This window comes from Globicephala melas, chromosome 3 (genome assembly GCF_963455315.2).
Source record: "Globicephala melas chromosome 3, mGloMel1.2, whole genome shotgun sequence".
In the NCBI taxonomy this organism is placed as follows: domain Eukaryota; kingdom Metazoa; phylum Chordata; class Mammalia; order Artiodactyla; family Delphinidae; genus Globicephala; species Globicephala melas.
Window position 1 is genome coordinate 100,081,239 of NC_083316.1, and position 15,222 is coordinate 100,096,460.

General features: G+C 34.9%; 1 protein-coding gene across 2 annotated transcripts in view; it reads left to right on the plus strand.

Moving 5' to 3' along the window:
- Positions 1-14,971, plus strand: part of SRFBP1 (serum response factor binding protein 1) — a 60,141-nt gene extending 45,170 nt beyond the window's left edge. For both annotated transcript variants that reach the window (XM_030869801.2, XM_030869802.2), the window contains exons 5-10: positions 688-769; positions 1,775-2,486; positions 3,741-3,778; positions 6,922-8,605; positions 8,802-8,979; positions 11,055-14,971. In XM_030869801.2, coding sequence (XP_030725661.1) covers positions 688-769; positions 1,775-2,486; positions 3,741-3,778; positions 6,922-7,106 — 1,017 coding nt within the window. In that variant the 3' untranslated portion in view covers positions 7,107-8,605; positions 8,802-8,979; positions 11,055-14,971. The remainder of the gene's footprint in view (positions 1-687; positions 770-1,774; positions 2,487-3,740; positions 3,779-6,921; positions 8,606-8,801; positions 8,980-11,054) is intronic.
- The last annotated feature ends 251 nt before the right edge of the window (positions 14,972-15,222 follow it).

The following is a 15,222-nucleotide window of genomic DNA, read 5'->3' on the forward strand; positions in this document are numbered from 1 at the left end:
CCTACAGGTGATATTTAAAGCAGTTAGTCTGAATTATGAATTTTCTAAATGTATAAATACTAATGTATGTATGTGTATATATATATGTATATGTGTGTATATATATATATATATGTATATAGTCCCATTCAGTCATCATCAAACATCTATAAAGTGTTGGCTATAAGCCAGGCACTGGTGGAAGGTTGTGAGAATACAGTAATGTACTAGTCATTCCAAATAAAAATATATAGCGTTTGATAATTTTTAGGTCTCTAGTAAATGGAACTTCAAGCATTATAGTAGTCATGGATTATATCACCCAGCTTAGTACTGATATGTTACTTGATTCTTTCATATTATTTTAGTCTTCTTAACTAGATCTTTTAAACTCTTTGAATACAGGAGCTATATTACTTTTTTTTTTAATATCACACACGATGCCTACCACAATTCTGGGAAGATATTAAGTACCCAAAGAATATTTATTCATTGATTACATGATAATTTTAACTGTTAAGAACAGTAGTATTTTTGTCACTGTGTTATCTTTAGCATGGATTACAGGTGAGTTGTCTAAGTAGAATATTAACAGATTCCTGTTCCCTAACTCTTAACTTTTAAAAATTACAATGGATTGCATTTTATTCACTTCTTAGTAGTGTTACATAGTTTTTATTCGCATGTGCTTGTTATTTCAATTTGCAGCCTGATTCTACTGCAACTGAAAGAGCAGTTGCCAGACTAGCAGTGCACCCTCTTCTGAAGAAAAAAATAGATGTGCTAAAAGGTATGAATTAAATGACTTTTAAGCCGTTTATGGTACATGATTTGAATAAACAGCCATTCATTTATTTACTTTTAGGGTGCTTTTCTCCTTTTGAGGATCTTTTATATTATAAATGTCTCTTTCAAATATTTCCAAATGTGGGAAGCTACCTGAAAATATGGAAGTTATCTGCTGTCTGAAAAAATTTTTTATTTTTTCTAAATTCCTAAAATATATATTCATGATAATATTGAATACAATTGATTTTCTAAATATTGGTATAATTCATATTATTACTTATGATGTTGCCACTTAGTCACATAATTTCTATTTATGTATGTACATTTTAAAATATATTGAAAGGGGCTTCCCTGGTGGCGCAGTGGTTGAGAGTCCACCTGCCGATGCAGGGGACACGGGTTCGTGCCCCGGTCCGGGAGGATCCCACATGCCGCGGAGCGGCCGGGCCCGTGGGCCATGGCCGCTGAACCTGCGCGTCTGGAGCCTGTGCTCCTCAACGGGAGAGGCCACAACAGTGAGAGGCCCGCGTACCATGAAAAAAATGTATTAAAAGAATTAAATGTTTCTGTCACAGATTAGAAGATACTTATTTTTATGTCTGAAAGCACAATTTATGGTATTTACAATTGTATTAATACATTATTATTATTACAGAAATTAAAGTTGTCATTTTAGTCTTTTTATTTGTATTTAGTGAAGTTTTTACTGTTCTTCTTAACATCCATACATGAAGGAATAAATTTTCTTTTAATTTTAGATATTTAAAATGGATACCTCTGAGCATTTTGTATATGTTTGGTTTTGTAAAAGTCAATAGATTTTTTTGTAAATTCATACCCATTATATATATGTAATGTAAATTCCAATCATTCTCTTAAGTATTTCCAAATAATTTAAGAAATACTGTACTAAAACAGTAACGTTTTGTAATACTGTACTAAAACAGTAACGTTTTGTATTATTTGTTTCAATGCTGAAACAAGTCATATCCTGTTTCTCTTGCAGCTGCTGTCAAAGCCTTTAAAGATGCAAGACAAAATGTTGTTGAAGTTAAGTCATCAAAGAATGCTTCAGAAGAAAATCATTCCAAGGACACTATGTGTTCAAATGACGATGCCAGTAAGTTACAGCATGAAGGAACTATTATCAGTGAGCAAGAAGAGAAAGAAGCCAAAATATTGGCAAAGAAACCAATAAATAATTCAAAAGAAAAAATAGCCAAGATGGAGCATGGACCCAAAACAGTGGACATTCCAAATTCTCTATCAAAGCCTTCTGAAAAAGATTCTGCAGTACCCTCTGAACCCCAGAAGACACCTACTGACCCCCAAATGAAAACATTTAGTCAAACCAAAAAAGAGAAAGAGTCCAGTAGCTCACTTGGTGTTAACAGTAATGGAGAAGAATTACATGAAGAAGAGAAGGAATATTTTGATGATAGCACAGAAGAAAGGTTTTACCAACAGTCTTCCATGTCTGAGGATAGTGATAGTGGTGATGACTTCTTCATTGGGAAAGTCAAACGGACACGGAAGAAGGAAAGTAGTTGTCATTTTTCAGTTAAGGAACAAAACCCCCCCAAAAAATTGTTGCCTGAAGAAGATATACTTGAAACCCATCAGGATATGAGAAGTGATAAAAACAAGCCACGTACAGAAGCAAGGAAGTTTGAATCAGTGTTTTTCCATTCTTTATCTGGATCTAAAAGCTCTGGAAGGTAAGGGTATTTTTTCATCCTGAAAGAATTATCAGTTCTTAATTTTTCGAAAGATATGAAATAACCACACATCCTAACATTGAGATACTATCTCACATACATAATTCTAGTTTGTACAATACATCCTGTGTTTAGACTTGGCCCTCTCCAACTTTATATTGGATAATATATACAAATACACATACGATAATGCTACATTTTTCCAACCTCATCAGAAAATGAGACAATATAGATAAATTTGTCTAATTTAATTGTCTAGCTAATTTAAGTTTATTCCTTTGATTATCAAAGTTTTGAAACTTTGAGTTAGCTTTTGGTGAAAACTTTTGAAAATTTCTTACATATCTCACTTTTTAAACAGAACTTTCTGAAGAATGTGTTTTTTCTTTTTTTTCTCTTGTTGACCCAGGGCATTATTGTAAAACTCAATTGTTTTATGTTTTTCTGTTTCAGTAGATAAGGCTGCTTGCCCTAACACTGAGTTTCTCCAGACTGCTTTATATTTGATGATGCTGTCATCCTTATCCCTTCTGTTAATCACTACTTTTCACAGCTGTTTTGTTATAAATCAATAAGTTTAATTTCATTTGTAATTCTAATCTGGTAGGGGATATCTTCACATTATAGAATAAAAATCATGAATAGCTATTTTCTTCAGTAAACTTTTTCTATAATTTATAGGTCAGGCATAATTTTTAGTAGAATAGAAAAATGTGATGTTGAAATTTTCCAAAAAAGTCAGAGTATGGAAAAGACACACAAACCATCTTTGGAGCCTTGAAAATTATTACATTATTTCATATATCTCCCAACTGTGCCTAAAAAAGCTACAGTTTTTCCCTCACTTGAAAATTAAGCACCACTATCCCTCCCTCTCCCAAAAAAATGTTAATCTTAGTTATATGTGATTGTTATATGTGACTCATTCCCCCTGTAAGGTTTTTGAAATTCTTTGTCTAGATAGTTCTCAAAGGTACAAGGTAACCAAGACAGGATATTTTATGGCCAGAAATCCCTATACAGGTCGTGAGAGGAAAATTCCTACATTTTTCTATAGTAATATTGGGGTCTAACAAACCTTTGATGTAGCTAAAACATGGGGTTTTCATAATTTTTTTATTCATTTCTGGGGGGGTAAAGGAGTATGATAGTTTTATTTAATGAGTTTTATCAACATTTTTATTATGTTATCTTCTTAAAGTCAGAGGATTTGTTTATCTTTTAAATGTCCTAATGGTGTTTTTCTTCTTTTAGAAATTACAGAGAACAGGCTCCAAGAAGCAAAACCCCAGGTATGTATTAATGACTGCCTGACTTCCATATGCAGTTGAGCAATGCTTTGCCAAAGAGGAAAGATGAAAAATTCTGGTTGCTTAGTGGCCTGAATCAATTATGTACCCACAGAAATGGAAATAGAGCATCTTATAATTATCAGAATAATTTTTAAATTTAAATTTTTTTTTTTACCCTCTATGTCCTGCCAATAGGAAATATGTTAGATAAAAGTTATCAGGAAATATTGGGTCTATTTAATTTATCTTGAACTAATCAACATATTCTTTAAGTAAATTGCTATGTAAGTTCCATCTTAGTCAACGCCATGCCATTAAACATTCAGTAATAAGTATGTTACTTCCAGGGTTAAGAGTGAAACCAGATTTTCAGATTAATTTGTAACAAATCAATTTAATATATTTGGGTGGTCTGACTTCTCTACATAATCCCAAACTCTCAAACTGATTTAAAATAATAAAAATTTATTTCTTACATTACAGTCTACTATGAATCAGCACAGGGGCTGTGTTTCACATAGTCATTCAAGGATCAGGCTCCTTCCATCTTTTGCCTCCTTTCTACTCCTGTTCCCAGGTATTCTCCATTTGACCAACAAAAGGGAATAGAGTACATGGAGAATTTTGTAAGAAGTTTTCATGGGCCAGGCCTGAAAGTGTTAAGGATCAGTTCTGCTCACATTTCATTAGCCAGAATTTAGTTACATGACCCCATCCTAGGCAAAAGGGAGCTAAGAAATGCAGTCTAACTATGCGGCTAGGTGGAAAAAGAAAGTGGAATTTCTTGAACACATAACTGTCTGCTGCTGACCATCCTTTTGATCATCAGATGATAATTTCACTGGTAATTTTCTCTGGTAATTTCTCAACACACAGAGCACACTATGTGCTTCCTTCCTGAGAAAGCCAACCCAAAGTCCCATCCAGTCATTGTATCCAATTGAAAGCCTAGAATCCCTGAGTAATGATGCAGTGCTTTCCATCAGATCTCATGATGTGACTGCTCAAAATTTGGTGACCTGTGCACTAAAAAGACAGACTGCCTGCCCACAACTCAGACCGGATATTTAGTGGCAGAGCAGGAACAAGGTAACCACAATAAAAACTCTCAGTTTAGGGAAACATGGGAGGTGTGCAACATGTCTACTACCTGAGCAAAGATTGTGAAGAATCTATGAGGAATTTTCTTATCTACTGTTCTCCATGGTCTCTGACTGTGTTCTTGGGAGGGTCTTTGTTCCGTGGCCACAGCTGAAGTAGACAGTTAGTATGATCTTCTTGGGAGTTGCCCCAAGTGATTAGTAAAAATATATGATCGTGAAGATGGTTTAAAGTCTTAACAGTCAGGTTTTTTCCAGCCTAGGTTTGTGATTTCTTTCACAATAAAAATTCCCTCCAAAACTTCCTGGATTTCTGACCTCTTTATTTCCAGTCAGTCCATCAATGAGCTAGCCACCACACCAAAAATTCTTTCCTAGAGCTATTTTTCAAACTTGCCTTATTTATGTTAGTGGGTCGTTCCCCACCCCCTCCCTCCTCCAATCACTGTCCCAATCATTCAGTGTCTGTTGCATTCAGATTCTCAGGTTTGGTTGAGACGGCCATACCTTTACTCTTATCTCTGCTCCAGAGCTAAATCTCTTTGGACCTTTACTGCTTAAAATCTTTCTCAGTGTTATCTCTTACTGTTAGGAGTCCAAAGGCTTTTCTAAACCTTAAGGTCCCAGATATCTGAACCCTCTCTTCCCTTTTGATTCTGCTTGTGAGCTGGCCGGTTCTTTCCTGAACTTTTCTCTTTTTTTGTGTAATACTTTGCCAAAGAGCCATCGGTACACTAATCTTTTTATTCTTTCCAGCCACTTACCCTTGTGCTGCAATTCCATAGGCATGTAGCCTACTTCCCAAGTTTTCACTGGCAACAGTTTTATCTTTTCCTTAACATATACATAGGATGCTCACTTTTCAGCCTCAGGTATCCGTTTCCTTACTACCCTCCACTGAACTGCAAAGCCCATGCCAAATTTTTATGTTATTTTAATGGCTGTATTAAAATACTAGGTTTGACAAATACATGGCCTTATATTCACAAATACAGAATAACTAGAAATTTAAGACACTCCCACATTTTCCCGATGAGGAAACCCAAGTAAAACATGTTTTTGTTTTTAGTTTATAAATTTATAATACTTAATTTATTCATTTGTTTGCTCATGCAAATATGCTTTACATAATTATGTAAAATATATATCAGTTTATAAATAGTGCCTTATTCAAATGTTAGTTTACATGAAACAGTTTCATTTAACATTTAAATTCATCACTCTTTATCACTAGAGGCATTCTTTTGAGTATTATAGATTTCTAGAGCACATGTGATTTGTACAAGTATGGGACATTTTGAATCTGTGTGCAGTGATGTTTTGGAAATGTTATCCCAACTGTACACTTGCTTGTATAACATGACATTTGCTTTTTTAAGATCTTTAAAAGGCTTCTGACAATGATGGCTAACTTGCAGTGGAGAAATTATACACCCCTAGGACTGATTAATAAATCTGTATTAAATTTTTTGCCTCTCTTTTTCTTTCTGATTCTATAAATATGCATTGATTCAGTCTTTTCAGGCTAGCAAGTCTCCCAGTACTTTGTTCAAAATAATATAATTGAAGTTTCTCATAATAAAAGAGGTTGTAAGGACTAGAATACAAGTTGCCACCCTCATATCTGGTGGATAACTTTATGGTTAAAAAAGAACTTAGTCTTAAATTTGAGCAGATACGGCAGTTTACCTTGCAATCATAACTTTTTGTTCAATAACAAGGGAGTGGAATCAGTTAACAGCCCTTTAAAAAGCTCACCCATCAACACTGTTGGATTCAATATTTTAGTTAAAACATGTGAATTTTCTGGCTACATTGCTCCACACACAGGTGTCATATGATAATGAATCATATTCCTTTAAAAATACAAAATGTCCTTCCTTTTTAAATTTTTTTGCCTTATATGTTGTCTGGACTGAGGTATTCCATTTAAGTAAAACTAAATTTCTTCCTTAAACACTGATTTGAGAAGATAAAATGTATTTGTTTTCTATGCTATTTATGTACAGACTTAGTTTTCATTAATTTTGCTTTCTCCTCCAGATTTTCAGCAAATTGAACCTCAGATCAATAATCAGTTTAATAAGAGTGCACGAAGAGGACCTGAAAATACAAAACAGAAATCACAGCTGCCTCTTCATCCTTCATGGGAAGCAAGCCGGAGGCGAAAAGAACAGCAATCCAAAATTGCTGTGTTTCAGGGGAAAAAAATTACCTTTGAGGATTGATTAGTACTATTTTTTTGTGAACTTCTCTATCGAAAATTTGTTTTTCTTTTTTTAACCTTTTTTTTTTAACCAGCCCATTATTTAAATATGTATTTGAATAAGTCTCTTTGAATGGGTTATAGAAATGAGTTTGGTTTTGTCTTTTTTTTTTTAAGTGTGTTCAAGTTATGTTTAAGCTTCCACAAATAAAGTGCATACTTAAATTAATTTTAAATATGTCAAGACTATTCCCTCTATAAAAGAATATTGAGATATTGGCTGTCCCAGATTTTCTCATTTGTGCTAATCATGAAGTATATTTCACTAGTTTAGCTCTGTTTCTTTACTTTTAAAATAATAATGGAAAAATATGAGGAAATTGTAGCTATCTAAAATAGATGATTTTTGCTGAAAATTGCTCTTAGCAAAACTAAGGTGGTAACTTTTATTATGGGTATACAGATAATAAGTTATATAAGTAAATATTAACTTTTGTTATAGTTTTAATTATTTGTAATTTTTTAGTTTTTAACTGTTTTAAAACAGGTTCCCAGGAAAATTTTGGATTTCTGAATTATGCTTCACTTAGTTGAACAACATTCATGTTTAAATGTAGCAACACAACCAAAAATGCATTTTGTATTTTACTGCATATAAAATTTCTGTCAAATCAAGAATGTGTAATATCTTGACCATGTGTTCTTATTTTTTTTTCAGGCAGGGCTTTATTGGGGTCCCTGCAGCAGCAGGGGGCAGTGAGAACCAACAACAGGTTCCCTTGCTTGCTCTCTCCCATGTGTTCTTATAGAAACAGTTTTTGAGGAATCATAGATTGGAATTTGTAAGAACAAATTCTGAAGGAGATGTGATTGAAGGAGGATTTGTATTGATAGCTGAGCAGAGGTTATGAGATAACTCACTGAAGAAGGGACTGTTTTATACTTCATAGTACTGTTATTTAAAAGGAAAACAGGATTTTAAAAATCCCTTCAAATATTTCACTTTTTGCTGCTCTGAGAAATTAAGATTCTTGGTTAACTAAGTAACACTAACTAAATTCTGTTTTCTATGCATTAGTGCTGTTAATGACAGAAAAAAACCTTCTGGTTAACAGGAATTCAGAAGCTCTGGAAAGTCATTTTTATCTTTTTCAAGAGCTTAAGAATTTAGATAACTAGAGCAATAGAATTCAAGAGATCATAGAGAAAGAAAATTATTTTTGCTGTATTAAATGCAAAATTTGTTTTTTTCTCCTTTTTTAAATTTTTATTTTTACATAATTCCAATTATGTCAAATTGAAATTAATTTCAATTGAAATTTTAATTATAAAGAATTACTACAGGAAAAGTTAAAAAATAATGTCTCTATCCCTACCCAGATTTATCCAAACTGTGAGGTTGAGAGCACTGTCTGTCAGCCCAAGACATCTAACCCCAACTTCAAGGAATTACGGTTTGCCTACAAAGTTAGAAGAAAGAACCCATACAAGACCACTCTCAACTTCTGACACCTGCTGCAGGTTTGGAGATTGCAGGGGAGGGTTCGCCAAATACACTCAGGTTCAAAAATTTGCTTGCGGAACTCACTGAAACCTATTATATTCCCAGTTATAGTTTATTACAGGGAAAGGGTACAGATTATAACCAGCCAAAGGAAGAGGATGCTTAGGGCAAAGTCTGTGAGGGTTCTAAAAGCAAAGTTTCTATTGTCCTCAGGTTGCATTACCATCGTGGCATCAATATGCACAGAGTATTGGCAATCAGAGAAACTCACTTGAGCTTTAGTGTCCTGAATTTTTATTGTGGCTTCGATATGAAGACGTGATCAGTTGACTGCCAGCGTGATTGTTGCAGATGGATTAAGAATACCGAAGTCCCCATCCTAAATTACATGGTAGGTCTTTTTTAGTGCAGCCAGCTCCTGCCCTAAACAAAGACACTTCTATCAGGTATGACATAGAGTGTATCCACGAAGCTGAAGCCAAAGGCACTTTCTCTCTTTGGGCAAGGCCAGGTCCTTTACTACACAATATCCTTCACCCAAATTTCCCAAATATTAACATTTTCCTGTATTTACTTTATCCTTGCCTGTCATCCTCCCTTCTCTCCTCTCCTTTTTTCCTTCCTTTTCCCCTTTCTCTTCTTCCTTTTATCTTTCTTCCTTTCTCTCTTGTCTCTTTTCTTCACTTCATCCCTCTCTCCCTCTCTACCTACTCTCTACCTCTCACCCTTTTATCATTTCCATCTTTTTCTCTCTCCCCTTTATATTCTCTCTTTAAAAACAACTCTCTACCTCTCACCCTTTTATCATTTCCATCTTTGTTCTCTCTCCCCTTTATATTCTCTTTAAAAACAAAGTCATTCTCTATTCTTTTGTATTACCACACTCCAATTATCAAATATTCAGATTTTGCCAATTTCCCAGGGTCTTTTTACAGCAACAGAAAGTGCAACATCATGCCTTACATACAGTTGTCACATTACATTCACTTGTCATCTCTCTTTGGTTGAGAACAGTACCTCAGTCAGAGGATTTCATGACATTGACATTTTTCAAAAGTACAGATCTATTTTGCAGTGTCCCTTTATTTGGGTTTGTCTAATATTTCCATTATCAAATTCAAGCTCTGCACTTTTGGCAGGAGTGTTAGAGAAGGAATGTTGTATTTGTCCTAGTGCATCATATCTGGAGTTAGGTGACGATGTTGATATGGCAGGCCCACTAGTGGTAGTATTAACTTTGCTTACTTGTTTCAAGTGGTATCTATAAGGTTTCTCCACTGCAAAGTTACTGTTTTTCTGTTTATAATTAATAATTATCTTGTGAGGAGATACTTTGAGACTATGTTTAATTCTGTCCTGAAACTTTCATGCACTAGTTTTAACATTCATTCATAATTCTCACCTGAAACAACTATTGCTATAGTAACTGTAAATGATGATTTTTTTTTATTTCATCTTTTTTCTACACTTTTTAGATGGCTTTTTAGAATAAGGAAGAGTCTTCCATTTTCTCCTGTTTATTGAGTTTTTAAATGTATTTCAGTATTATCTCATGGAGACCTCTTTTTTCTACTTTTCTATTTATTTTTTATTAATAAGGTACTTTTTATTACTTCATTTTATCTATTATTGGCTTATGAAGTTTACTGTAGTGTACATGTTTAATTTATCGCAGTGTGACCTCAGGTAGTATTTATACCACTTTACATATGGTCCAAGTACCTTACTACAGTACACTTCAGTTTTTCCCCCCAGCTTTTGTGCTATTGTTTATATACTTTTTGCTTCTACATTTAACCGTATAGTACATTGTTATTGATTTTGCTGTAATATTCCACTTGTCTTTGTATCATGTCCATGTTTTTCTCTGCTTCCTGGAACATACAGAACATTCATAGCTGTTTTAATGATCTTGTCTGGAGCAGTTCCCAACTTGGGACAGTTTTTACCCACAAAGTATATTTGGCAATGTCTAGAGATATTTTCAATGTCACAGCTGGGGAGAAGGATGTTGCATCTAGTGGATATAGGCCAGAGATGCTGCTCAATATTCTACAATATATACAACAAAGAATTCTCGTGCCCAGAATTTCAGTAGTACTAAGGTTGTGAAATCTTGGTCTAGGACTCATTTGGCGCCACTACTGAGGCATTACAATTCTAAGAACTCTGCCTAATTCTTTGTTAGGAAATTTTTCTATTGTGTCTGGTGAGAACACAAACTGTACCTGGACCTGTGTTAGCTCCTAGGATGTTTCCACTAACTCTTTTCTAGTGACTTTTTCCCCCTGGCCTTGTTAGATTCTTTATATACATTGCACAGATCAGTATAATACAGTTAACTTGAGGGGACCATTGTACAGAGCACTTTTACCTCTTCTGTGCATCTCCTTCTCTATTTTTTTTTTTTTTTTTTTTTTTTTGTGGTACATGGGCCTCTCACTGCCGTGGCCTCTCCCGTTGCAGAACACAAGCTCCGGACGCGCAGCCTCAGCGGCCATGGCTCACAGGCCCAGCTGCTCTGCGGCATGTGGGATCTTCCCGGATCAGGGCACGGACCCGCGTCCCCTGCATTGGCAGGCGAACTCTCAACCACTGCGCCACCATGGAAGCCCTCCCCTCTATTATTTTACCTCACAAATTCTAGTCACATTAACCTATCTAAACTTTGAACTGTCTCTTCAGAAAGGCCATTGGGCTATTTTGGATTTCCTTCCCCCTGCACTGTAATTTGGAAACTCCTCAAACAGTGAACTGGTGTACTTATAGCACTCAACTCATTTGAGTTCTTTCTCTCAGGTATTAATATCCTGTACTGCTTTTTGTCCATTGTCTGAAACCTTTGTTTCATCCACTTTGTCCAGTTTTCTAGTTGTTTAATATAGAAGAACAAATCTAATCCCTGTTATCTTATAGTGATGGGAAATACAAGTTCTTTATTTTCATGCTCAAATTATCCTTAATTTGGTTAGTGGAAGCCCCCTCAAGCTGTCTCCTCTGTCCTTTTGGCATGTAAATCCTTTCTGTAATAGTGAGGAAGGTGGTTTCTTACTTTCCACAATATATTTACTTATTTTCTCAACCCCAGAGTACGCAGAAGTTAACTTCAGAGTTGCTGACTGATGCCTTTGCAAAATACAAGTCTACTAACCAAACTTTAATTTATGTTTAGAGTTCTTTTTTCTTTAGCCTGAGGGCATATGGTCTCAAAACTAAGTTTGCAAGTTACCTGGGATAATGTCAGCAAAAATGGCTGAGTAAGAACATCCAGAAATTCTTTTTCTCCATTAAAAACAATGAGAAAACTGTCCATATTGTCAGAATCAGTGTTTTCAGAACTGTGGAATTAACCAAAAGTTTACAGCAATCCAGGGAATGTTATTTATTAAAAATGGCTGAATCTTGGTAAGAACAGTATCTTTGTGACATGCTAACTTGTCCTATTTTCATCCCCCACTCCCCAAATCCATGGTGTCTTGAAAATCAACAACCCACAGTAATGATGAAAACCTGCAGCCTGGCAGACACTGGAGGGGCCAGAACAGGGTTGGAGCTTATTCAAAGACACATTCCCCGAGAATTATCACTATTTGGCCAGTATGGTAGTTCACTGGAAGACCCCATGGCAATTCTGTCTTTATCTAACTTGACTAAGAGCTTTCCCAGTGTGAAAAGCATTTTTCCTCAGATCACTTTTGGAAATCAATTAGAGGCAATTGTTAACATCACAGCTGCCTGAGGCAGTGAATAACAGTTGGGGAAAACAAGAAGTTAATCAAATTAAAAGGAAATCTGGAAAATTCACTATCTTTAGGGAATTTGATAAGTTTTGACAAATTTCCTGGAATTAAGGAAAAGTCACATGAATGACAGGGCTATGTGCATGTTCAGGAAAGTGCCGAGAAGGCCCTAAACTCTCACTTCTGGTTGACTTTGGGGGCTCTGCATAAGCAGGAAGTGAAGGCTGATGTGGAATTGTCAACTTCCTGGCCAAGTGTTGAAGCTGTACCCCAACACACATACAGACTCTCAGCAAAATGAGAGAAGTATCAATTGCAAGCATTAAGGAAATCTTTGTCCAGTTATTAGTGTACCACTAAGCTAATGAAGCAGAGACTTTAGTAGCCATATACAGCAAAGAATACAGACTTCACAAAAATAGTTCAAAAAAGTCACTAGACAACAACAAAAAATAGCAACAACAACAAGCCCTGAGGAGAAGAGAATATCTGATTTTGGAGTTGCAACATTATATTATTTAAAATGTCTAGTTTTCAACAGAATGTTGTAAGACATACACAGAAATAAATTGTGGCTCATATACAGGGTGGGGAAGCAATCAATAGAAACTGTCCCAAGCAGGTCCAAAGTTTGGATATATTTGACAAAAACTTTAAATAAGCTATTTTAAATGTGTTCAAAGAACAAAAGGAAGCCATATCTAAAAAACTAAGAGAAAGTTTGAGAACAGTGTCTCATCAAATCGAGAATATCAGTAATGAGGTAAAAATTATAAAGAAGAAAGAAAAAGAAGTTTAGGAGTTGAAAAGTACATTACTGTGAAACAAAACTTTCAACAGATGGGTTCAACAGTACATTTGAGCAGACAGAAGAAAGATTGGGTAAACCTAACAATTGATCAATTGAGATTATCCAGTTAGAGGGAAAAAAAATAACGAAAATTTCAAAGACTTGTGGGGATACCATCAAATGTACCAACATAGGCATAATGGGAGTCTCATATGACCCCATATTTCCAATCATAGCTGTATACCTGCAAGACAATTGAAAACTTGTTAAAAAAAAACCTGAATATGAATTTCATAGGAGCATTATTCATAATAGGTAAAAAGAAGAAAGAACCCAAATATCCATCAACTGATGACTAGATAAATAAAAGTGGTATGTACATGCAATGGAATATTATTCAGCCATAAAAAGGAATGAAGTATTGATACATATTGTGATATGGATGAACTTTGAAAACATCATGCTAAGAAAGAAGCCAAACACAAAACAGGGTTCCATTTATATGAAATGTCTAGAATATGTAAATCCATTGAGATCAAAAGCAGGTTAGTGATTGCTGAGGGCTGGGGGAAGGAGGAATAGTGAATGACTGCTAATGGCTGTGGCATTTCTTTTAGGATTGAATGTGTTCTGGAATTGGATTGTAGTTTGGTTGCACAACTTTGTGAATACAAAAATCCACTGAATTGTGCACTTCATAAGGATGCACATTATTGTATGTGAATTGTATCTCAGTTTTTTAAATAATAATAATAAAAAGTTACCTGGATTAGTGTTTCTTTTTTTTTTCCCCTCTCCTTCCATATAGTACTTCATTTGAAATGCATTTTAATTCATATGTTTATGATGATATTTAATTTGAAGCATTTTTTTCTCCATCCTTGGTAATTTGATTTATTTTTTCTTTATGTACGTGAAACGTTAACATTGTTCCATATGTTAGAGCAGCACAAAACAGTATACTCAGAGAAGTGGCAACTCTGCCCTTCCAATTGTTTCTTTCCTTTCCACCCCAATCCCACCCACCCCATGTAGATAGTCAATCTCATTTGTCCTTGGTGTATTCTTCCTGTGTTGCTATTTGCACAGATTAAAAAACATGTATATATTCTTATTTCCCCTTCTTTCTTACATAAAAATTGACATTTCCTAGATACTTTTATGATCTTTGCTTTCTTCATTTAAAAATGTATTCTGAAAATCACTACAAATCTGTCAAGAGAGATCTTTCTTGTTTAAAACGAATGAATATAACAAAACAGAAATAGATACAGATAAAGAGAACAAACTAGTACTTACCAGAAGGGAGAGGCTTGAGGGGAGGGAATTAAGAGGTACAAACTACTAGGTATAAAAAAGTTATAGGATGTAATATACAGCATAAGGAATATAGCCAATTTTATAACTTTATATGGAGTATAATCTATAAAAATATCAATTCACTATGTTGTACACCTGAAACTAATGTTGTAAGTCAACTGTGCTTCAATTAAAAACAAAAAAAATGTGTGAGAGGGACTGCACCCGCTATTGCTGGCTTCGAAGATAGAGAAAAAGGATCACAAGCCAAGGAATGCAGGTGGCCTCTAGAAGCCTTCAGTTTACATCCAGTAAGAAAATAGGTATCTCAAGCCTACCCCTTCAAGAAACTGAATTCTGCCAACAACCTGAACAACCCACAAAAAGGATCCTCCCAGAGAGCCTCTAGAGAGGAGCACAGCCCTGCTGACACCCCGATTTTAGCCCAGTGAGACCCGTGTCAGAACTACATGGGTCTAAACTATTAGATAATAAATTTTTGTTGTTTAAGCCATTACAGAATATAAATAAATAAAAAATGACATTGTACCTCATTGCGTAGGTCTATCAATTTATTCAACCACTCATCTATGTACGAGCCTATAGATTATTTTTCATATTTTACAGCTACAAACAGTGTTTCAAACAAAATATGAACCAGCGGTATGTATTTTCATATTGTTGGAGGTATGCCTTTGGGGTCAGTTCCTAGAGGTAACACTGTTATGTCAGAAGGTAAATATATGTAGTTAAAAATTGCCAGATTTTTTTTCCATCTGCATTCCCTTCCAATTTTTAATTGCAT